Genomic DNA, 24,764 nt, shown 5'->3' on the forward strand with positions numbered 1-24,764 from the left:
TTAGAATCTACAAAAACATATGTAAGTCTAATTAAGCATATTTCAATCCTATTGTGGGATTTATGAGGGAAATAAATGTTTGTTGAATACCCCCCATTTCTGTTGGAAAAGTCCATCAACATGGCTGCTGCTCAGCAAGAAAGTCAACACAAAGGAGTTCGCCCGCTTCCTTTCAAAGACGTCGACCATAGGGTCTATTTCTTTGATAACATTGGTGAATTACAGAAGGCTGGGGTACTGCAGGATGTCGTCCTTGAGGTCGAGGGCCGCCAGTTTCCCTGCCATCGGCTTGTTCTGTCCATTCGCTGCCCCTACTTCAGGGCCATGTTTACAAGTGACGTGGCGGAAAGTCGTCAGAAGACGGTTGTTTTACAGGTAGGGTTTGGAATGACGTATGGTTATAATAGAGGAAACAGGGAATTTATAAATATATGTGTCATAGAGAACATGAAAACACAGAGCAACAAATGTTTAACTTTAAAACCTTCCTGCGGTGTGCCCCCCTCCCAACTTTGGGTTTCCGGAAAGAATGGGCTAGGCTAGGGGAGTGGGCGACTTCCTGGGCTAACCTCTCTGGAGCATGACAGCTAAAGTCACCTATCCTGCTTGGAAGAAAAGTTACTACAACACAATATGTAGTATACGGTGTAATAAACTACATGTACAAACACACACGTGCACTCACCAATCATATCCTTGGGGCCCATAAAAGGTAGGGATACTTGCACATCAGATCAGAACCTGAACCGGACCTGAATTTTCTGTACCGGTACCCACCCCTAGTATATATTATACTGTTCAATATACTAGTGCTTCCCAGGCTTGTGGTAACAGTTTGAAAATTTTCCTGCAGGATATGGATGCAGATGTGTTTGAGGAGATCCTGAGTTACTTCTACTCTGGAACCATCTATGTGTCCCTGGACAAAGTGCAGCCCCTGTACCAGGCAGCTGACCTCTTCCAACTGGACTATGTGAAGACCGCCTGCAAAAAGTACATGGCCATGAATGTAGATAGCTCCACCTGTGTGGACCTATACCGATTTGCTGATTTTTTCTCTATGGACAATAATGCTGCTTTTTTCTCTATGGTCGCTGTTCGAAGCCGTAGTCTGATTTTTATCTGCAAGTTCTTTGCTGAGGTTTCTCACACTGAGGAGTTCTACAGCCTCAGTGTGAATCAGCTGACTGAGATCATTAGCTACGATAAGCTGGGTGTTAAAGAGGAGACAATAGTGTGGGAGGCTGTGGTGAGATGGGTGCAGCACAGCAGAGAGGACAGACTGCACCACCTACCCAGCATCCTCCCTCACATCCGCTTCAACCTGCTGACCTCAGACGACACGGCAGCCATCTTGGAACACCCCTTGGTCAAGGAGATTCCTGGGAGTTCTGAGGTCAGCAATCTTGCAGTCATACCCAAGACGTCCAATCCAAAGAGGAGAATTGGGATGGATGCTCAGGAAATGCTCCTGCTTTTCAGGACAATTGGAACAGACACAACTCAAATGCTCTGTTACAACCCTACGTCAAAACTGTACACCACATACAGTTACGGAAGGCATTACTTTGATATGAGGAGGGAAGTGTACACCCAATTTAAGGTCTTGACAGCAACAGTTACCAGTAATAATGACATTTACGCCTTGGTCGAAGAGTCACATGACAAGCTAGCCTTGTTTCAGTACATCCATCTGGCAGACAAGTTTGAAAAGAAGTCGTCATTTCATAGAGAGAAACCAGAACACTCCCCCCGTCAGCACATCAGAGCAGGTCGAAGCAAACCATCAGATAAAGCTATTGAATATCTTGTTGAAGTTGATGGCCATCTCTATTACATCGCTGTACATGTCACATCGCAATCGAAGGAAAGAAGAATTTCTATGGTGATGAAAAAGTACCGATACTCCACGGACCAATGGCAGGACTGTTCGAAGCCTAGCGCTGACAAGCAGCCTTGTAGTGTGGTTGTGTCCTCTGGTAAGCACCTCTTCCTCATCACTAACACAGAAATGCATCGCTACGACCCAAGTCAGGACAGTTGGTCTAAGGTAACCCCGCCAAGCCCCAATCTTGAGCCCTGTACAGCCGTTGCCATGGGAACAGAGATCTTCTGCACAGACGCAGGCTTAAGAAAGATTTCGGTGTACAACATCGAGGAAGATAGCTGGAGTGAGCTTCCAGGGTGTTCAGGCCTGTACCTTAAGCCCACTCTCTTTGTGTTTGAAGGCCAACTGCATGTATGCATGCATAATGAGCAGATCTATCTGTATGACAGGTCTGAAGGAGCTTGGAAATACTTGCTCACCCTGCCAGATGGGCCTTGGGGTATACGCGGTTCTATGCTACCTGTGGCATATATGTATGTATACAACCCTACGAGCTGATAGGGTTGATACTATTAGTATTACTTGTATCAGAAAACTTTTTAGCTTTAGGGTGAAAGTTTTAACAATGATCATGAACTACTATCTAACTTCGATGCCTCCTAATACAAAGGTATCCTATTACTCATCATTACTACTATGTGCTGAAGTGGCCTTCTAGCATCAAATGTGTATTGGTTTCATGGTTAGGCATCAGACAGGAGGTTAAAGAGATGAGACATTTTCCATGGTACCTGGAGTTCTGTATCCTAAACTCTATTTCCCTATTGGTGAATAGGATCAAACCCACCAAGGTTGACTTTGACTTTATTTGGATCCACAGTTTATTTCTTGCTTCTCGGATTCGTCCATTTTTTTTCATAAAAAGAAAGTCGTGAGAAAAGTAATGTAGGTTTTGCTATCACAAACCTGTAAATATTGCCACATTATTTCAGTCTAAAGACATTGCCTTTTATTCAGAACATTAGTAATGAATCAACATAAACAATCCATTGCATTCAAGGTGCCATTAAACTCCTCAAGCTGTTGTTTTTGTGTTTTTTAAGCAGTATATCTTCACTCCAAACCTTTGAAAAAAAAAATAAAAATTTTTTTCCGACCTGTTGAGCAGGTTTTTTTTCGGAAAAATCTGAGAAGCAAGAAACAAATTTGGTGTGGCTTTAACTTGACATTTCTGATCTTTGTCACAAAGCAGCGAGGGCATCCTTTCGAGAGCGTTGATTTGCCATTTTCAATATTTATAATTCATAACACAGATAACACTGTACAATCAAACCTGTCTATAGCGCCCATGTGGTCGCTTGCAAAGGTGGCCGCTAATACAGGTTTGACTGTAACGTTATACCATAAACTCCTACTATTGTTTATTGTCGGATAAGGGCGTAACATAATTTATAACACTGTACATTTATACCATAAACTCCTACTGTTGTTTGATGTCAGATGGGGGCGCAACATAAATTATAACACTGTACATGTATACCATAAACTTATACTATTGTTTAATGTCGGGAGGGGGGTATCATTATTTATAACACTGTATAGTATGGTCACGTACGGTCTCTGTACTTTATATAGCCTTGCCCGTATTATGTAATTTTATTACCTGCTTGAAAAAAAGCAGGTACTGTTTTTGTCACCGGCAAGTATCAAACCTACGTCCGGGTTAAGTGTTTTCAGAACGTCGACCGTGTTAACAAGGTGGCCAATGAGGAATTGTTTACATTAAAATATGTCCCAGTTAAAGGTATAACAGCGGTGATACTTTAGCTCCACAGATAGTAGAATAAGACACCGAACGCCACCCCTGTGTGCGCTGTGAATCACTATATACACATTAGGGATATGTCCCAGCAGAAAATGTAAAAGGTGAAGCTGATGGCTGCACAGATCCACAACTAGAAAGTCAGAGTAACTGTGATTATCCCTGTCACCTCTGTATGGAATGAACCATTATATACACATTAGGGATATGTGCCAGGTGCAGGTGTAACAATAGGAAATAAAAAGGAAATGGTGAGGTTACTAGAATAAGGTGTAGTTTTGGATCTCGCCATTTGCGATAAGTAGATTTGTCTAAGTAAGTAGATATAAGAACAATGATGGAATAATTTTGCCAAACGTCAAACCATATCAACCCCACAACACACCATGCCCACCATCACAAAACAAAATATTTCATGCAGGTTTGAGTTTTTAGACTCTTGTTTAGAATTGTTTTACTCAACAGATGCATGCCATTGAATCACACACATGCTGTTAGTTTTGTATGGTGTCCTTACTTATTTTTTTTGCAAATCATTATTGGTTAATTTTACCTGTTGGTTTAAATTTGTCAGCATTATCGAGAGTAATTGACACAGATCCTAACATCTAACCCTTGTACCTGCACAGAGCCAGTGTTTGCTGAATCAGGAGTGGTTTGCGTCTGTTCCGGCCGCCTCCCGCCCAAGAACAATGGTTCCGTGGCGCTGATACCAGGCTGGCCGGGTAATGTAGGTAGGTGGACCTGACCAGGAGCCTATAGGTTGTTTGGATAACTACCTCCGTCTAGGAGATTCAAGGTGGCACCATATCCGACCATTTTATAATGGGGGGGGGGGGGACAAGAAAACAAAAACGTATAGAAAGCAACATTTCGATAACAAATATACGACAGTATGGTCATGAATGATGAAAACAAATATCATCGAAAGAAAAAAAGAAAATGCACCATACTGGGTCGAACCGAGTCACAAATACAAGTAGCTGTAAACCCTTAAGGTGCACTCTCACTGCACTTGCGTCAAGCTTGCGTCACTGCGGGGTTCGTTCACTGCGTCACTGTTTGGTTATTTTCTCTTTTGGTTTGTAATATAGATATTGCATAACATGTAAAAGTATGACTTAGAAGACGACAAAATACACAAAAGTAAGAAAATTCTTTCTTTATCTCTGAAATTCGTTGAGTATCTTTCGAACCCCGAAGTGACGCAAGCTTTACACAAGTGCAGTGAGAATGCACCTTTATCAACCACACCAGGAAACACCGCAGACAATGCGGGCCAATACATGTACAAAGGCGACAGCCGTTTCAAAAGGTGACGATCCTTTAAGATACGTACGAAAATCAGACTGTACGAATGTACATTGCTGCGTGTCCTCAAACATGCCCCCTTCATTCTGTTATTGACTTTCAAGAGCTCCAAGCTAGGTTAAACATTGACAGCCTATATAGGCATGCTACTTCATATAAGTAAACATAACCTCAACAGGCTTTAGTTTGGTCTAGTTTTATGAAAGGAACAGGGAAAAAACCCATGCCTGGCATCGTTAAATCTAAGATAGCCACAGCAAGTAAATTTTATGGATGACATTCTCTGCAGACTGTAAAAATAATGAGATACCGCGAAAAAAGCAAGATGGGTACAAAAAAAAGCAAGCTGCGAAATTTTCAAAGTAGACACAATAAACGTTGTAACAACAGTTGAAGTAACAAAATATGGCACCAGAGCTAACAAGTCAAATATTCCTGTATCAAGAAGTGCACTAGTGTAGTAAACGTGCCCCTGGTGTGGTAGACTGGTATGCAATTTTGCAACTGCACTCATGGCTTCCATATTGGTGCCACTCTTAGGCCATGTTGATTTGATTATATGGATGACATCCTCCGGGAACTCCAAAACTGATGCGAGCGAGCGAATAAAAAAAAAGTTTGGCCAAAAACAAAATTGCCTTCAGTATGAAATCAAAGTGGCCAGGAAGGTTGAACATAGGACTAAACACACATAGTATGGTATACCAACATTTACAATGTAGGTGTAGGTGTAGGGACCAGTACATCATACGGGTGCAAAACATTTTTTTTCTTCTTGGACCAATCCGAAAAAAACAGACCTGAAGAAAAAAACAGAGGAACAGGTTTCGCCAATTACAAAATGGACACACTATGTCGGCAGCTATTTGGGGTCTAACCGGGGGGGCCAAGAAGACAACAAGAGCGAAGTCAAGTAGAGTTTATAGTCAATTGCACCAAGTTTCTACAGTCAAAGGTACAGAGACAGTTAGCCTTTATTACAAGGAGATTGGATTTTAAAATGCAGTGGGAGTCCAATAATCCACCAAACAGATTCCTTTGTAGCAAAATTGACCAATTACCATTGTTTTGAGTATTGCCAGGTCTCAAGTTTCCACAGACATCAGGCCCAGGTTCATGTCCGGACCTGGAAATGATCCTCTGGACCTGAATTTTCTGTACTGGTACCTCCCCCAACCAACAATGGATTTTTTTTCTTTCTGTCCTTTCACATCTTATTCTTTGACTTAGATTCATTTTGGCATTCTATGGCATTAGTTATCTGTTTTCTGATACTTTTTTTTTCAATCTACGGAATATTTGTGCTCATTTTACAGCTGCTTTGCACAACTTATCGTGTGGTCGAAAACTTTTTTTTTTTTTGGAAATGGCCGAAAATTGGTGCGAGCGCGGATGTCATCCATATAATCAAATCAACGTGGCCTTACAGCTATCCAACAAGTTTCACTAGCTACAGTTACTGCAACTACAGTCAAGGCTACCATTCTAGTGTCACTTCTACATAAAATTATTAGCTTACAGCACAACATATTTCGATCTACCATCGACTATCACAATTTCACCAGGTGTCATTTACCGCAATCTAATAAAACCTTAGTATAGCGATCTTCCCATGATTGTCTTGATTCAGATTTACAGGTGTTGAAAATAATCTTGAGAAAGCCGCTATAACAACGTTTTTTTTTGAGGTGGCGGTATAATGGCACCTGGTGGAATTATGGGAATGTATGTTATCTGACTATACATGAAGAAGAAGAAAATCATATTTCTTTTCTGAAATCAGGCGAAAAGTAATGAGCGCGCAGATGTCATCCATAAAATTTACTTGTTGTGGCTCTGTATTAGTATTATCGATCTAGTTCAATAGAACTTGTGTGACCATCGGTAAAGGACTACTAAATCAATCGTAACTTTACATGAGAAGTTCGAAATTACCGTAATTTTCGGCTGACGTTGTCAGCTTTGTGCACGAAGTGGATGCGTCGTTAGAGCCACGTGACTGCAGCAAAAGGGTCGTAAGTGCCTCGGATAAGACGCTAATGGAGGTCACATGTTTGAGGAGAGCCACACCTGCAGCACGTAAAAAGAACTCAACACACTTTACTCAGGTGAAAAGGAGTACTTTGCTTCGGCTATAGTGCCGTCCCTCGGATAGGACGTTAAATGGAGGTCCCGTGTCTGGGGAGCCATACCCCAGGCACGTAAAAGAACCCCCACACGTGCGATGGTGCGGTGTGAGATGGTGCAACTCCTTCCGTCTAGAATTAGTGATTCTCCACAAATCACCTGGACTCCAGGAAGAATAGTGACATATCAGTCACTAATGGAGATCTGTATAACCAAACCAAACCAAACCAAATCAAGCTTAAGCTTATCGAATAGAGAGCTGAACATCACAATGTGAGTGGATCAAATATATCTGTCCCGATATGCAGCTTGTGCGATATGCAATACAAACAAACAAATACACAAACAACTGTCTGTATAATACAACCCTCCGTGAAGTAACACGTTTGCAGTGTGGAATAAAGTGTCTGACGTTACGCCAACTAGAACATAACGCCATTAAGTAATGGTCTTTACTTCAATATCATACTGTAAAACATTTAAAGTTCGCGGGGATTTAATTTCGCGGTAGCGAAAAAGGACTTTTCGCGGTGGTGTTAAGTTCACGGCAACACCATGGGCTGCATGCAGTCTAATACCATAATAAGAAAATATTCGCGGTAGTTTGTTCACGGTGAAGTGCGAACATTAATCCACCGCGAACATTTCTGCATTTACAGAAGTATCGAAATAGAGAAAATAGACCTACACAACATAAGTCATGAAAATTGACCAATTTAAAGTCAACGTTACATATGTACAAAAATGTACAAAAGGGCCGACTTCGGAAATATTATTTCCCATTTTAGCCATTATTTCAATCTTGAAAAAAATCATCCTAACCAAAAAGCCATAAAGGTATACTTTATCTGTACCTACGCGAACAGAATTAACTGCACATAATTTAACCGATTATGAAAGCTTAGTCTATACCTGTTCCTTCTAATGAAACAAGAAAGCTTGATGTTAAACAAAATCACATGAAACAAAGATTTTTTAAACATCGAATTACTGAATTGGTCTGTCTTCTATTAAAAAAAAAATTACAAGAGATTTGTCTAACAAAAATGTAACAAGTGGGGTTCGAACCCACGATCCAAGGCTGCAAAAGCAAATCGCTGTCTGCACACAGCGCCTTTGACTGGTCGGCCACGCTGACTCAATTACGTAATCAGGCGTATAGAAGGGCTATTAGAAGGGTTTGGTTAAATTGGCCGATCCATGCATCCATCCATCCAAACGAACGGTTGAACGAACCGCTTCTGTCGATTCAAAGCCGGTGCTGTCGCAGCGGCAAAAAATCCAGATTGGAAAAAATGCCAAGAAAACCAAGTTATTCCCATTCTAAGCCCCATACTTTGCAACGCACCTCTGACATCAGCCCAATACACATGACTTGACCACTGACTTGGCAAGCTATATTAACCACTAGATAAAAGACACTTATATGATATATATGTCTCCACTATCTCAAACCGATCAAATAGATGACGCAACATCTACTATGAGATAATTCGAATACCTACAGCCATTTAAGGTAGGATTTCAGGGTGGCTGAGCAAAATTTAAAAATGATATTTTCCAAAAAATAACTATCAATGTTTTTTTTTTTTATGTAATTCTATTTTCATAATCTAACATAATTTCCATTCAAATGTTCCTTTTGTCTGTCAAAATTCAAGGTCAAAGTAACTGTCTCAAATTACGCAAAAATTTGAAACTCATCATAACTTTTCAAACTTGATATCATTAAATAGGTCTTAGTGAAACAAATAGAATGGTTTTTATTTCAATAAAATCGGACATACCGTTAACGCTAGTTAACCTTTATTCGTTGCGTTTTTCACCAAGAGTCAGCTTATTCCAATCTGGCAGAAGAACAAAGCATAATTTCTGTATTCAACATGGTGATATTGTTGTTTACCTTTGTCATTCATCCCATCCACGATATATTTTCTCTCCTACCATGCTAATATGAAAATGTCTCAATTTGAAAACACCGTCGCGTTGCGTTGAGAACGACGGCGCTCCCGGGGGGCGTGACCTTTATTCGTTCTGACGAGACTCGTTATGTTTGTCCGCTGCTAATTACTTTATGCTGAAGCTATTGTTCCTTTCTTGACATGAATGGAGTGCTCTAGATTACAAACTTATTCAGGCAACAAAAAAATCCCGACAACTACCGCTGAGTATTTACCGTCACACGCAGTAGCGCGTTGGTAAAAAAATGAGGTTGTTGGGTCAGTAGACCGTGACGTAAAATCGATCCTGGCGCCATGATCGTTCCATGAAACTTATGCACCTTTCGTTGCAACTTGAACGGCGTGCTGTGGCTATTTCCAAGCGGGTAATCATCAGTTTGCAGTACAACAATCTGTACAGTGTTTTGCACCCTCCACGCGGCAAAATGTAACCCGATATATTTGTGTCAAAGGTCAATTCCGGCGGCCAACAACACTAAAGATGAAGGGGTGTGAAGTCTGATATGCCGCTGTTGTCAATGCCCTGGATCAAAGAACGAAAGATTCCACAATAAATGATATAAAACATTGCTGTCAGACTTGTGGTCGACAAATACCCCGGTATGCAGTGCAAATCTTGTTATCGGTGTACCATACCCGTACTGAGACAGTTGGTATCGTCTTCAAGGCCGTATTTGCAACAGTTTACATGCTCTGGCTTGGGACTTTCACATTAAAAAAAAAGGGGACCAGAGTAAAATCAATTAATTTGTCGACGTTCAATATCATTTCCATTTTTGGTGGTGCATAAATTGTTTGATAGATGGCTGCTTAATGATCTAAGAGAAAAAGGCGAGTTAGTGAGTTATTAAAGGTAAGTTTAGTAAATACCTTTTAATGTCGTCATCCAGTCTTTTTCCCGCGGTTGCGACCGTAGGTTTCTGGGGAAAAAACATGGCGACGTTCGATCGTGCGCGGGAGGTTTTGGCAACAAAGAGACGGTTTTCGACAATTGATCACACTTTGAGTCCAGTTACTGGTTAGCAACACAAACTTTATTGAGTTGTCTTGTGCATGATAATTGTGAACTGGAAGCGAATGTGATAGATCTCTGCCATTCCGGCGAACAACACGGTGACGCAATCCTCCCATAGAGCGGTAGGCTATTACAATAAGGGACGGTACGTTTTTGACCTCGCTGTTTTCAAATGTGTGGTCATCGGAGCCTTTTCATGAATATTCTGAACACTTAAGTCTCTCGGTTATGCATTCCTGTGGTTATTACTGATGTTGCATTTACCGTGTCTCCGTAGATTCCCTGTTTTTGAAAAAACGAATTAAGGTAACTGAACGAATAAAGGTTAACTAGCGTTAGAGAGTTATGGCCATTCAAAGGCCTGAAAGTTATGCATAATTTCTCTTGATCAGCTAATTAAATATACGGCGTTATCGCTGGCCTGTGCCATAATACACAAAAGTTAGGGGTGATTTCTAAAATGTTAAATTTCCCATAAGCAAAGCTACGATGAAAACGAAAGAACGTCAATTAATTTATCGCGAAAGTACCATCTCAAATAACCATGTTCTAAATGACATGATGATCCACGGAACCGATCGTGAGATACAGCTTCAGAAACTAATTTCAAAGCCTCCTGACAGGGGGTGAAACATTAGTTGCATATTTCTTTCCCTGGCATGTTCTCATCACAGGCGATGCCGTGCTGATCTCAGGCGCCCCCCAGCGGCAGCTGTGGTCCTACACCCGAGCGCCACAGTGGGTTGACATGAATGGCGATGGCCGACTGGATGCCGTGGTGGCGAGATTGTCGTTTGTTTTCAATCCTCCTCCAAGTATGAAAAGACTTATGTTTATGTTTCCCGATAGGGAAAACATATTATTTTCGATGGTGTGTTCTTTGTTTCTTCTTCTTCCTCTTCTGTCATGGAGTTTCTTTCATGACTGCTAGGAGGCGCTGGTAGACTGTAGAACGCAACTTAAACAGCTTAAACAGTTTTCACTCCTTATAGTTACTAATATACAACTGTGACTTAGCTAAACTTATTTTTCATTTGGTTGTGAATATAACTAAGGCTTCTTGTTTCTTTTTTTAGCCAACGCCTCAATTGTGAGCCAAATGGTATACTGTTGTGTGCGAGTAGCTTATAAAAGGCAAATTACTGGTAACATCCTGCGTTTTCTGGAAAATGTTGCCTGTCTAGCTACTTCCATTTTCTTTCTGATACGAAACACTCCTGAATAATTTCATCAGGCTAGAGTATTACTAGATAAGAAGATTCTTTGTTCCCGACCAAGACATGAAATCACAACCGCTGTTTCGGTAAGCGTCTGTCCTCACCATGATCTTCCTCACTGCAGCTGGGTATCGCTGCTAACTAGGGCTGGGTACCGGTACGGTGTATCGGTACAAAACCTTTTTTCTTATTGGACCGGTCCGGAAAAACCGGACCTGAAAAAAAATCGGTAGACGGATGTTGGACCTTTTGGAAAATGAACAGATTATATGAACAGGCATTCGAACGTTTTGGGGCTTACTGGTCGGGGAAAATAACAAGAGCAAAGTAGAGTAGAGTCTATAGTCATCTCTACCAAGTTTTACAGTCCATCGAACAGAGGCAGGTAGCTTTGTATGATTTAAAAAACGCTAGTGGGAGCAACATATTTCACAAAACGGATTTCTTTGTCATGAAATGGGCCATTGTTTTGAGTATCGTCCATTCACAAATTTTCACATACTGAATCAGGTTCAGGACCGGACCCAAATGTAATGTTGCCACACACGCGATTCCCCAAAAATGTTGTCATTTATGCGATCCCAAACGCACAGTAACCGTGATTTTTCCCCGCCCGCCTCTCTCTACAAATATGGAGGCTGACGGAAAAACGCTACCACCCCCCCCCCCCCTAACTGAAACTATTGAGGAGAGGTTCATACCTGTCGTTTTATCAAAATTTGTATTTTATTTGTCTTCAGAGGCATCTCTGATTTTTTATCGTGGGATTCATATAAGAAGCCGAACTTCTGTGTTACTATATCACCGAACTGGATATATGATATTTTTACACCGAACTGGATATATGATATGTTTTGTCTTTGTTCTGACCTGTACTTAGTTCGGTTGGGCTAAATAATAAAGGTCTTTATTCATTCATTTTTTTATTATTATTTTCGGACCAGCTCCTCCGACAACCCAGGGTGAGCTAGTTTGGTTTGAACAACCAGCGTCCAGTGGACTGCAGACCCCAAACTGGTCATCCCATGTGGTCATCCAAGGTCCGGAATTCGGGTCCTTGGCTGTCCGACTGACCACCACAGGAGGTGTGGCAAAGCTGGCGTTCCTCTGCCCGGAGTATTTTGGCAGGAGATTTCGTATCGTCTGGACAGAAGGTAAAACTTTAAAGGGAATAGATTTCCACGCTTTCCGTCTTTCCCATCCTTCTGTGTGATTTTTAACATTTTATTCAATAAACATTGCAAACTCATGCCCAAAGGCCAATAGCAAGAAAACCCACTGTTGTACAACGTATGAGAATGTACAAAAAAGGAGGAGAGGATTGCGCTCCACCTTTCAATACCGTACTCTCCAAGCAGAGGTAACAGGTTTTGATACAGTAAGCCCGATAAAAAGGACTAAAAACGTTAAAAAAACAGCCAGAGCTTAACCTCTGCTTGGAGAGTACCAATACCGTGCCCTAGACACAGTGGATAACAACCCACTTAAAAGGCTATGGGACTACTTTTACCTTTACTATCTTATTCCGTCCCTCTCGGATAAAATGTAACATGTTTCTTAAAGGGTCATTCCAGTCCCGAAGGGAGTGGTGTTTTCCAATAGATAATGTGTCAATGGATACATAATCAGCCGAATTTTGCGGAATTAACCTTGGGATGAATTGCGCGATGTTTGTTTTGTAAAACAATATGACACTCACTAAACCCATACAGACCCTACCCATACATTCCCTATGCTCATAGACACTTTCTTTATCGTGCATATTTTCGGAATAAATGAGGATCGCTAAGAACATCTAAAAGGCAAATTACTCATAAGATAGCAAAGAACACATACCAAGACGAGATTTCTTAGCGATCCTGAAATGAGTTTTGTAACCTTACTTAAAAGTTTTGCATTGTATTCAGCCATAGGATTTATTCAAATAGAGGGTACTTGGAGAGTTTAGTAGAAGACTGAATGCTTTTGAGTCACGTGGAGCAACTGGGTACTTTATCGTATAATGTGAAGTAGTATGCATTTATTACTTCCTAAAATTAATACCTATCTGAAAATAACACTCCCGTGTTGAGTGGAATGCCCCTTTAAAGTTGCAGCTTCAAACTAAAGCCTAGTGAATGAATAACACCGTCCTATGTTTCCTGGCAGACCCCGGTGACATCTGGACGGACCCGGCTCTGATCAGAACTGCGACCATTGATGGCGATAGCGAGCGGTACGTCGACGTACAGGTAGGCAAACTTACATGTATAAGAAGGAATAATTGCAGATAGTCTGCAATATAAGTGTAAGTATTCTATGTTTATCAACTTTATGCGCGCATCTGTTAGCAACGACACATCTCAGGTGACTTAAGGCCCGTGACACGCGGGTAGCTAATGTCAAAACGCTTAAATCCTCATAACTTGCTCTCGCGTAGTCGTATCAAGATGAAACTTCACACAATGCTTGAACAGTTCAAAATGTACTAGACAATTGTGGATTTGTACGTGAAATGCTGGAAAGTTGGGTAAGAAATACACATTTTGGTAAAAAAAACATCGTTCACTTCATATGTCTAAGCCTTGGCGAGGACAGCACGCTTGGCTTTAATATTCATCAAGAGAAGAGCTTACACTAAATTTGTGAGCAATAATTAATGCTATTTTGACCGAGGCTGAAGCCCATAAATGTGACTATGCAATATGCTTCGCGAAAGTTTTGGGCCGTTCTCAATCAAAGCTGTCGTTTTCCCACCATTTTACATCGAACAAGGTTCGAGCGGTACCATTATGCGGCTTACGCGGGGCCTTGTATTCTTAATGCATCGAATTATTTCAATATTTGATAAATACTTCATCAATACCTAATACGGTTAGCACTTAGACGTCTTTCCAAAAGTAGTTAGTGTGCCCCATACATAGTGAGTTCCTGTTTTCGCAATGTAACGTTACATTATGACATTGGACAGTTCTGAAATCTTGGCGTCCCGCAGGTCACCTGCGGTCATGGAGTGGTTCGAAATTCATGTTCGGTTCCATCACCCTGGTAACCTTGCGGGGCCACGCCCTTTCTTACTCCCCAGGGAGCTCCATCGAATCACAGGCCTCAAGTTACCCGAGATAGCTAGCTGCAGTACGTAACCGCACCAGTCAGAATTGCCCTATGGAAGGCGACAGGCGGTCATCGAATCATTTAATTTGAGTAAAACACTTTGTTGTGTACAGAGCATTTCTTTGTCCTTCGTAGTTGACGTTGCTTTGTTGTCGTCCTGACAGTTGACTGATGTGAACGGAGATGGAAAAGACGACTTGCTGGTGGTGACAAGTAGGTAAGGCTACAGCAATTGATTATTATGTATGCTATCAGCGCGTGCATTAATTTTCGCCTGATTTCAGAAAAAAAGCAAAAATTTTTTTCTTCGGGAGGGATGGTCAACATGACGATTTAGTAGTACCAAAATGAGCAAATATATTGTGTTGCATTTGTAGAAGTGACACTTGCGAGGTACCCAGGACTGTACGTAGTTGTAGCAATGAAACTTATTGGATAGTTGTAAAAGTGACACCAATATAGAAGCTATGAGTGTGGTTACCAATTTTGTTGGTGATGCCAGTCTACCACACTAGTGTCACTTTTACCACACCAGTACATGTCTTAAATACAGGAATGAATGCCTTGTTGGCTCTGATACCATGTTTTGTCCCTTTAATTCTTTTTACAGAAGTCATCACATTTTTGTGGTGCCTATTTTTGAAAAGGTAGCAATCTTTTTTTTCACCCATCTTGATTTTTTTCGCCCTATCGCACTACTTTTACTGTCTGCAGAGGATGTCATCCATAGAATTTACTTGCTGTGGCCTAAGGGACATCTCTGGCTATATACGGTCGTTGGTTCCCAGTGAAATTTTCACAGGCCTTAAAATGCCACAGGGCCGCGCCTGTTTGCTTGCGACTAGAAGTTGCGAAAACGATTATCCCTTTTTATCACAAGTGGCACCTTTGCGAATTTTTCCATATTGTAAAAAAAATGCCATTTCTTGCGCACATTGGTGACTTGTTGGCGCCAATTGGTGAATGTCATTCGGATACAAGCAAAGCCAGCTCTGAGATGCCAACTTAACTGTCATTAACATCTTGTATTTGGGCTTTGATGACATAATTTTTTCTGTGAAAATTAACACCCGTTTTTTGGACGTGGCGTTACGAGGGGCCTTCAGGAAGTAATGTCACTGGTTTTATAAAAGGCTCATTCGGCACAAAGGTACAAGAATTTATCCCTTGAGATTTAAATATCTCAATTTGTAGTTCAGATTGTTATGAGTGACTGAGTTGAATTCAAGATGACCCTACCCTTGTTACCCGTCGGAAGGAATTAGAGGGTCAATTAACGTGCAATTGATAATGTCCCTGAATCACTTGTAGCTATTGTAAGAAACTAAAACTGCACATGTATCAAGTTGCATTCCTCTATTAGCCACATACCTCTTTTCATATCTTAAATATAGTCATCTATTCTTTTTTTTCGTTTCTGGGATAAAGTTTGTTCGTCAGGGTCGTGGATTAGGGGTGGGCTGCTTAAAGTTTTTTTTTATCAACGTTTGAAAAATCAAACCTAGCACACTTCTTGGTCTTGAAAAAGTCAATAATAAATTGTGCCATGTTTCGCATCTTTTGGCTGTCTACAAAAACCTTTATTCAACAAATCACGTATTTTGCTATTAATCAAACAGTCTGTAATGTAGCAACTGGCTCCATTCTAGAGGATGTGAAAGATGAACCATTGAGAGTTTGGACATGAAATTTGGCATGTAATCTATAGAGATATAATTTGTTATTATACAGGTGAAGTTCCTACAATAGTTGTAAACTAGTCAGATCTAGAGGAACTAATCTCCTGACAAGCTCCCAGTGGTGTGGTCGTCTTGAAATCAACTCAGTTGATCATAAAAATCTGAACAACAAATTTAGACAGTTCCATCTCAAGATGATATACTCTTGTACCTTTGTGCCAAATTCTAATCTATTCGATGAAAAAAATGAGCCTGTTATAAAACCAGTGCCATTTTTTCGAAGGCCCCTCGTGAAACCAGCTGACTTAAGTGACGTAAGCGTTAGATAACCTGTGTCACCCCCCGTCTCAGTTCAATGCTTGGGCGGTGAAGACCAATATGAACGGCTTCATTTACTCCATTCCAAGGACAAGACCGACGGAGTCAGCCGAGCATTTGGGTTTTAAAGTCCCAATTTTTCTAACGGTTGGTCACGTTAAGTTTAATCTTCACTCATATTGTGTTAGTCTTGTTGATATTATATTCATGACTCTTTCGGCAGTGGAACGAACGGAACCGTCCGAGTGTACGAGATCCCCGACGATTTCCGCAATGGCACCTGGGAACGACATGTTATCGCCAGTGGGTTCTCTATCCCAGGGAATGTGACGCAGGGTGAAGGAACACCAGGTTTAGCAGTACTACTCAGGCGGTAAGAACGGAACTCTGCACATTTACACCCTCAAACACCCCCAACAGGGTTCGTTTGGACCCATTGAGAATTTTTGAACATTTTTGGTTTGGAAAATTCCATCGTAAACATCATCAGTTAACAAAAAAAAATGTTCTGTTTTTACACAAATACGTTGCCATTTATAGAGCAATTTGGGTGGGATTAATTTGGACCCCAGCAAAATGTGTTTAAAAACATGGAAGTTGTTGTCATCCTCCTACGTCCACGGTCCTCAACGGCTAGCTAACTATCTGTTGCTGGGCCCTGCTATCTGGAGGCTCACCGCTGGTTACTGACCGCCCTGCTTATAAATATTAATGAGCTTACCCTTATATTGGCACCAGCCAATCAGCGCCCAGATTGCAAACTTTCCAAGATGGCGGCGGCGGGAACAACAACAAAGGCAAGCACCATGCAGGGCAATGACCCTAATTGACGCAGCCGCAGAAGGTGTCTAAGAACTTTAATTCCGGTCTTTGTTCTGCGATGCAGCGGTTTGCCTCAACCCACAGATCAGACAGGTATTAGGCATTGTCCCGGGACAAGAACATTGAGAATTGTCAAACATGGTGGAAGACTAAAAACATTTCATTTCATTTCAAACTGTTCCTTCTACGGTCACGAAAGAAAAGAGCTCATTAAGGAGGCAACCGCATTCCGTTATTTATTTCCGTTAACACCGTTTCAACCATCGTCATCTAAGCCTATACCTTTTTTTAACTAATCACAGTTATCTGAAGTTTTGAGGTGTGACAGTTAAAGGTCTCGGTTTGCTACTGAGGTTTGAAAAACATTTTCCATTTGGCACTACAGTGATTCGAAAAAGCCACCCATCCTGCTGTCTGGGGACGACGACGGGCACGCGTACCTTCTCATTCCCAGTACTGACGACCCTGCCGACTGGTCCTACCAGAAACGCCCCCTGTTGACAAGTACGGGAATTGTAGGTGGCATCTCGGCTGCAGACATAGACGGTGATGGGAATATCGAGGCCTTCATTTCTGCGTATGGTGAGGACAAGGTTCACGTCTTCCGGTTTACTGATGCTGAAAACGGAAGTGACGTCAGAATGGTGAACTCTGGGACTGTGGGCCTGCTATCGGTCATTGTAGCTTGGCTGGTGCACTATGGGTAGTTGTATCAACAGGGCCACGTGTACTATACCGTGATTGTTGTGACGTAGTTGTCCATCTCGTGCGAATAATGCCAGCATTAGCATTATTGTAATCGTAGGAAGTCAGGGCTCGAAATACCACCTGCATATGGAAGTTAGTGCAGGAAAATTGGAGCTGTGCAGGTATTTCTGGTGTCTACCTGCACCTAACCTGCACTGGTCCACGTACAGGGTTTTTATACATAATTGTCTTTTAAGTATGATGTAGGTGGAATGTTGTTATCTGCATTGACTGTTACCAACTAGTAAGTATAAAAGAAAAAAAAAAGCAATGGTTCCTCAGCAATTTTAGTATGATCCATACTTCCTTAATTCAGGGTGGTGCAGGTGCAGTTTGTCTGGTGCAGGGCCTTTAATGTTACCTGCACCAGTGCAGGTATGCAGAAAAAAGTATTTCGATCCCTGGTAGTGGAATTTAGAACAGACTTCCTTTTTTCACACTCTGTTAATAGCTTAATGCTAGGAACTGTTGATGTAAGGATGTGTAGTTAACATGTAACTACTTCTTTTTCCACTTTGTTGATATACTTTGTGCCTGTACAATGTATTATCTGCATAAGTACAATATGATGTTCAAAACAGTCAACAGTTTAACTGTATTTGTTGGATCGAATCAGCCAAGATCTAGAGAATAAGATATGAAAATCCCTATCTACCGACACTATATTTTTCAGCCCCGTTCAGGCTGGAAACACATTTTTCACTACGCCTTAGCACATAAAACCGTTTATCGTGGAAAGTTTAATATCAATAAATACTTTATCAAATTCATATTGTCATCCATGAATGTCATTGGATAACTTATTTTATACTGTTTACAATTATGCCATATGTGTTGTAATTTATTTTACATAAAGATAGAACACCAGAGCTGACTATAGCCTATGCGCATGAGTCTCAAGATAAAAATGCGGAAATTTTCTTGTCGTGTAGATGATTGACTAAGGGAGAAATTCTTTATTATCTTTCCTATTCTACTCCCATATTGATATCCTCAGTACTTCATTCAGGAATATAGGTGATGATGATGACTGGTTTATTCAAACTATTAACATATACATGTCTCAGATAGCAGCCCTAAGGCTGAATTGACAGGCACGTTTACATTTACAATTGGAAAAAAATCTGTTAAAACTTTTTACATGTCATCATTAAACAAGAATAGAGGAAGACTTAAATCACCATCAGAGCGTCTAGAAACGATACTTTGAAACATTGTTTTAGCAGGTTCGACGCAAGATTTTCAAGACCATTCCTCCCACGTGTTCGATTCACCCGATTCGATTCGATACATGTTTACTCTTGTTGCCATGGACGCCATGGACGCCGTGAACTTGCCAGCGATAGAAGCAGGTGGAATTTTATACTCTTTCAGATTGTAGTCTAAACATTCAGCAAAATACCAATGATAAATAACAAATTAAAGTCATATGTTACTTGTACGTTTCATAACATACACATACACATAAGGACAATACCAGAATGTGTGGCAGCTATGAAATAACTATGTATCATTATGGGAGACCATCACGGCCAGATCACCCCCAGGCATCTTCGCCAGCTCGCTGCCGATAGGCGGAACTGGAGAAGGCCTGCAGTCGCCTGCGCTGCAGCCGAACGATGATGATGTATCATTATTTATCTCTCAAAACATTGAAAGATGTATAGACTAATCATGACTATATGCTTAGGACAGCTTTCATTGATTTTTTCTTTGACATTAGTAGGCGTTAGAGTCATCTATCTTGAGAAGTCAAACAATGGAGACTACGAAGTCAACTAAACGATCTGTGGACAACATCCACGGTGAGAAGACATCCATGTTTCGGAGAATGATAATAGAAGAATCAGAAAGTGCCGGCAGAAGACGACTTGGAAGTTGTAAATAAGATCAAGGTAGGTTCATTTTTTTTTCTTATTCCGTTTTTGAATCACCGCTGTAGCGAGTTTTGTTTTGTTTTGTTTACGTAATCTGAAGTGAGCAACATTACGTAACCAACATGAAGTTTATCATTAGGTGAGTTGTTTCTCATAAGGCCACAGCAAGTAAATCTTATGGATGACAACCACTGCAGACGGCAAAAATAGTGAGATAGGGCGAAAAAGACAAGATGGGTAAAAAAAAACCAAGATGGCTAAATTTTCCAAATATTACGTTACGCACTAAACGTAAAATAATTAAAGAGACGAAACATGGTATCACAGCCAACAAGGCATTAGTTTCTGTATTCAAGACGTGTACTAGTTTAGTAAAGGTGACACTAGTGTGGTAGACTGGTATGACTTACCAACATGGCAACAGCACTCATGGCTTCGATATTGAGGCCACTTTTACAACTATCTAACTAAATTTTTAGTTTCTCTTCTATAACTACAGTCATGGCTACCTGGCTAGTGTCACTTCTACAAGTACTACCATTAGCATACACCACAACGTATTTGCCCATTTTGGTACTTTCTAGCCATGTTGACCATCTAAAAAGAAAGAAAAAATCTTGTTTTTTTTTTAATGAAATCAGGCGAAAATTAATGCGTGTGATGTCATCCATATAACTTACCTACCGTGGCCTAAACACAAAAGCAGGCAGACTGTGCCATTGTAGTTTACATGGGGTTTCATTCTACATAGCGCATTCGTATCTTTTGGTGGTATCGAAAATGAGATAGATTTTGATAGCTAACAGACATATATTGCTATGTATCAAAACAGTAGTTTGGTGTATAGGGCAAATACTTATTTACAAACAAGACAGGTTCTGCTATCGCAAACCTAGAAGTACTCTTCCCCATTTCAAATAGACTAGCCCAGTAGAATTCATCATCAACATGGCTGCCGCAGAGCACGAAAATCACGCCAGAGCAGTTCGCCCTTGTTCCTACTACCAAAATAACACGAAGTACTCTTTTTTCGACACGATTGGTGACTTACAGAAGGCTGGGGTACTGCAGGATGTCGTCCTTGAAGTCGAGGGCCGCCAGTTTCCCTGTCATCGGCTTGTTTTGTCCGCTCGCAGCCCCTACTTCAGGGCCATGTTTACAAGTGACATGGCGGAAAGTCGACAGAAGACGGTTGTTTTACAGGTAGGGTTGGCGTGACTTGTGGTCAGAATAGAGTGAAACAGATAATTTACAAAGATGCAATGTATCATAGAGAGCAGCAAGGAAATCCATCATTTCCTGTGCTTGTTTGCGTGCATTGATGCCATGCCCCCTCCCCACATAGGGTTTCCGAAACGAATGGGCTAGGCTAGTGGGGCAGACTGTCTCAGTGGGTTACCCTCTCTGGGCCCCAAGGCGCTATGCATGGAGGTTAAGCATGTAATGAAGTTTATTTTGAGAAACTGGCAATAATAGCTATGGGTATTTATTGTTGAGGCCCCATGCTCTTACAAATCCAGAAAAGGTAGCCCACCGAGATAGCCTACTGGTACACCACTAGCCACACCTTTCTGAAAAGGGCCAAAAGGCCTCACTTTCTGATTTTCAATTCAGAGTATAAGTGTCAACTTTGTGGTGTTCAAATTTTTTTACCTAAAAGAATTTTTCAGTTACTAGAGTTATATAAGAACATATGCAACTAGAATGTAGATTGGGGCAGAAATTTTACATATATATAACCAAACAGAATGCAAAATACTACAATATGAACTGTGACATACTTCCAGCCATGTAGCAACAGTTTTAACATTGTTTTGCAGGATATGGATGCAGATGTGTTTGAGGAGATCCTGAGTTACATCTATTCTGGAACCCTCCATGTGTCCCTGGACAAAGTGCAGCCCCTGTACCAGGCAGCCGACCTCCTCCAACTGGACTATGTGAGAGACACCTGCAGCAGCTACATGGCCATGAACGTGGATTGCTCCACCTGCGTGGACCTGTACCAGTTTGCTGATTTTTTCTCTATAGACAAGGTTCAAAACCGTAGCCTGCATTTTATCTGCAGGTTCTTTTCTGAGGTTTCTCACACTGAGGAGTTCTACAGCCTCAGTGCAAATCAGCTGACTGAGATCATCAGTAATGATAATCTGGATGTTAAAGAGGAGACAACAGTGTGGGAGGCTGTGGTGAGATGGGTGCAGCACAGCAGGAAGGACAGACTGCACCACCTACCCAGCATCCTCCCTCACATCCGCTTCAACCTGCTGACCTCAGATGACACGGCAGCCATCTTGGAACACCCCCTGGTCAAGGAGAATGCTGGGAGTTCTGAGATGAGGAGTCTGGTAGGGACATCCAGTCTAAAGGGAAGAGTGGGGATGGATGCACAGGAAATGGTACTGCTTTTCAGGACAATTAAAAAAGACACAATGAAAATGCTCTGTATGAACCCTAGGTCAGATCAGTGCATCAAGTTCATTTACACCCATGCCCAGTATACAGTCAGCGCAGCAACAGTTACCAGCAATAATGACATCTACATCCTCATCGAAGAGTCAAACCAACAGGCCTTGTTTCGGTACATCCATCTGGAGAACGTGTGGGAGAAGAAGTCTTCAGAATTTTGCTTTTGGGACATACCAAAACACTCCTTAGAAGACCCAGAGTTTACAGAATATCTTGTTGAAGTTGATGGCCTTCTTTATTACTTTGCTGTGCATGTCACATTGCCACCAAGGAAAAGAAGGAAAAGAATTGTTATGGTGTTGAAAAAGTACCAATGCTCCACAGGCCGATGGCAAGACTGTTCGAATGTGAAGCCTATGCCTACTCATGACGAGCATTATTTCAATGTGGCAGTGCCCTGTGGTAAACACCTATATCTCATCACAAACACAGAGATGCATCGCTATGACCCAAGTCAGGACAGCTGGTGCAAGCTAACCCCGCAACAAACCATTCCTTACCCTTGTACAGCTGTTGCCATGGGAACAGAGATTTTCTGCATGGACGCCACTTTGTGGAAGATGGTGGTGTACGATGTCGAAGCGGACAGCTGGCATGAGGTTCAAGGGTGGTGCAGCCCAAACGAAAACCCAAGGCACAATCCTAAACTCTTTGTATATGAAGGTCAGCTGCATGTATTGGTAGAATTCCACAGCCCAAGTCGAAGATTCTTTGAAGGTAGTCAGAACATAAATTGTGTATGATAGGTCTGCAGGGACTTGGGGAGACTTGCAGGTCAATCTGCCTGACGGGCTTTGGTGGATGCGCGATTCTGTGTTACCTGTAGCACGTATGTACGCATATCCACCAGGCCAGGATGACCATACAAAGGACTAGTACCAGCAGCATTATCAGGAAAGATCTTTGCCTTAGTTGAAGGGTTTTGCAAGTTTCCTATAATGGAAAATTGACTAGTTTTTGATGGGCCTCTTATACTGGTACCATGATACCCGCTATTCTGTATTGTAAACGCTATTGCCATTTTTATTGCCAGGCATCACATCTTCGAGCTTGGAAGAAACTACGTGCACCAATGTAGTTCAGTTTCAGAAGGACTACATGTAGTACAACTGGACTACATGTCCAGTGCAGCTGGGCAACATGGAGTACAACTGAACTACATGCCCAGTTCAACTGGACTACGTGTAGTACAACTAGACTACATATGGTATAACTAGACTACATGTAAATAACTAGACTACATGTAATACAACTGGACTACATATAACTAGACTACATGTAATACAACTGTACTACATATAACTAGACTACGTGTAGTATAACTAGACTACATATGGTATAACTAGACTACATGTAAATAACTAGACTACATGTAATACAACTGGACTACATGTCCAGTGTAGCTGGGCTACATGTAAATACAACTGGACTACATGCAGTACAACTGGACAACTGTTCAGTCCAGCTGGACAACAAGTTTTAAAACTCGACTACATGTTGTACAACTGGACTACTGGACTGGTCCAGTTGGACAAGGTGCAGTACAACTGGACAACATGTAGTACAACTGGACTTCATGTAGTTCATGTGTACTACATGTAGTGTAGTTTAGTTACAGTTTTCTATGCTGTGTGACTTACCTTTGTTAATATTATTGGTTCTTTAGTACCTTAATCTTTTAGTTGGAAGCAGATGAATGCAAAAGTTATTTGCAAGTCATTTAGGGAAACAACTTTGTTAGTTAAAGATGTACAAATGTTTACCATGGTAGCCAAATAAAAGTTGTCAAAATTAATGTTTTAAACTGTGAACTTTCAATGCCAACATATTGATTTCATAAGAAAGGATTGGCAGACACAAACAAAGCAGGTCAATTTAGCAAATGTACATTCATTGTGAACTACTAGCATATATAGAATACCGAAGTACCAGCCCGACCGCTGGTAGGATCGTCTAAAGGCCGGAGGTCCCTTGGGAGGGATCGGACCAAGGGTGATGCGGAATACTCCGTATTCTATTTTATCTACGTCATACCCACCCGAGAAAACACACATTTTAATACGAGATGCTCCAGGAGTTGAGAAAATTTGGTGACCTTGAACAAATATTATAACAACAGCAATTCCAACGTCCGAATCCGGTATTCGAGTTATCGCAAGCGGCGCACACGAAGATCGTTCGAATTATTGTATGGAAGCCTGTGCGATAAGGATAGAAGCCCATGTGATAAGCATAGTTATCACCCGGAACACCCATATGGGATGTTGTCATGCCCCAGACATGAGGTAATTTCCTTGATGTTGCTCTTATCAGGGCACATGAGCCAAATTTTGGTCTAATAATAGCAACAACAAAAAAATCCACCCAAAAATCAGTAGTGTATGCAAAACGTGTGAATGAAGTCTTATGGGTACGTCGCAGTCATTCCTATATCAAAATACATGTCATCTGGTTTCAACAACATGGTACAGGAACCCA

The 24,764-nt window shown here is 41.3% G+C and overlaps 3 protein-coding genes and 1 non-coding gene across 4 annotated transcripts; 3 read left to right on the forward strand and 1 right to left on the reverse strand.

Annotated features, from left to right (window-relative positions):
• The first annotated feature begins 122 nt into the window (after positions 1 to 122).
• Positions 123 to 3,632, forward strand: LOC118416848 (kelch repeat and BTB domain-containing protein 2-like). The gene is made up of 2 exons (XM_035822120.1): positions 123 to 375; positions 854 to 3,632. Exons 1-2 carry the CDS (start codon positions 325 to 327, stop codon positions 2,384 to 2,386), a joined length of 1,584 nt encoding a protein of 527 aa, XP_035678013.1. The 5' UTR covers positions 123 to 324; the 3' UTR covers positions 2,387 to 3,632.
• Positions 3,633 to 11,344: 7,712 nt separating this feature from the next.
• Positions 11,345 to 18,181, forward strand: LOC118415458. The gene is made up of 7 exons (XM_035820102.1): positions 11,345 to 11,367; positions 11,792 to 11,811; positions 12,226 to 12,435; positions 13,430 to 13,512; positions 14,539 to 14,591; positions 16,595 to 16,744; positions 17,579 to 18,181. Exons 1-7 carry the CDS (start codon positions 11,345 to 11,347, stop codon positions 17,898 to 17,900), a joined length of 861 nt encoding a protein of 286 aa, XP_035675995.1. The 3' UTR covers positions 17,901 to 18,181.
• A 2,567-nt stretch (positions 18,182 to 20,748) lies between these two features.
• On the forward strand, positions 20,749 to 24,081 carry LOC118416844 (kelch repeat and BTB domain-containing protein 2-like). The gene is made up of 2 exons (XM_035822117.1): positions 20,749 to 21,020; positions 21,638 to 24,081. Exons 1-2 carry the CDS (start codon positions 20,766 to 20,768, stop codon positions 23,027 to 23,029), a joined length of 1,647 nt encoding a protein of 548 aa, XP_035678010.1. The 5' UTR covers positions 20,749 to 20,765; the 3' UTR covers positions 23,030 to 24,081.
• LOC118416960 lies at positions 21,991 to 22,133 on the reverse strand. Its single transcript, XR_004831300.1, has one exon. It is a non-coding gene; the product is annotated as a small nucleolar RNA SNORA17 (small nucleolar RNA).
• Positions 24,082 to 24,764: the final 683 nt, after the last annotated feature.

The sequence above is a fragment of the Branchiostoma floridae genome, chromosome 5, assembly GCF_000003815.2.
Source record: "Branchiostoma floridae strain S238N-H82 chromosome 5, Bfl_VNyyK, whole genome shotgun sequence".
In the NCBI taxonomy this organism is placed as follows: Eukaryota; Metazoa; Chordata; class Leptocardii; order Amphioxiformes; family Branchiostomatidae; genus Branchiostoma; species Branchiostoma floridae.

What these genes read in the sequence shown, in the direction of transcription:
- LOC118416848 (XM_035822120.1), top strand. Translation starts at nt 325, where the DNA reads ATGTTTACAAGTGACGTGGCGGAAAGTCGTCAGAAGACGGTTGTTTTA. An exon ending in AGAAGACGGTTGTTTTACAG is followed by an intron (nt 376 to 853) that starts GTAGGGTTTGGA and finishes ATTTTCCTGCAG; the next exon opens with GATATGGATGCAGATGTGTT.
- LOC118416844 (XM_035822117.1), top strand. Translation starts at nt 20,766, where the DNA reads ATGGCTGCCGCAGAGCACGAAAATCACGCCAGAGCAGTTCGCCCTTGT. An exon ending in AGAAGACGGTTGTTTTACAG is followed by an intron (nt 21,021 to 21,637) that starts GTAGGGTTGGCG and finishes ATTGTTTTGCAG; the next exon opens with GATATGGATGCAGATGTGTT.
- LOC118415458 (XM_035820102.1), top strand. Translation starts at nt 11,345, where the DNA reads ATGAAATCACAACCGCTGTTTCG. An exon ending in TTGCTGGTGGTGACAAGTAG is followed by an intron (nt 14,592 to 16,594) that starts GTAAGGCTACAG and finishes CTCTTTCGGCAG; the next exon opens with TGGAACGAACGGAACCGTCC. An exon ending in TTAGCAGTACTACTCAGGCG is followed by an intron (nt 16,745 to 17,578) that starts GTAAGAACGGAA and finishes TTGGCACTACAG; the next exon opens with TGATTCGAAAAAGCCACCCA.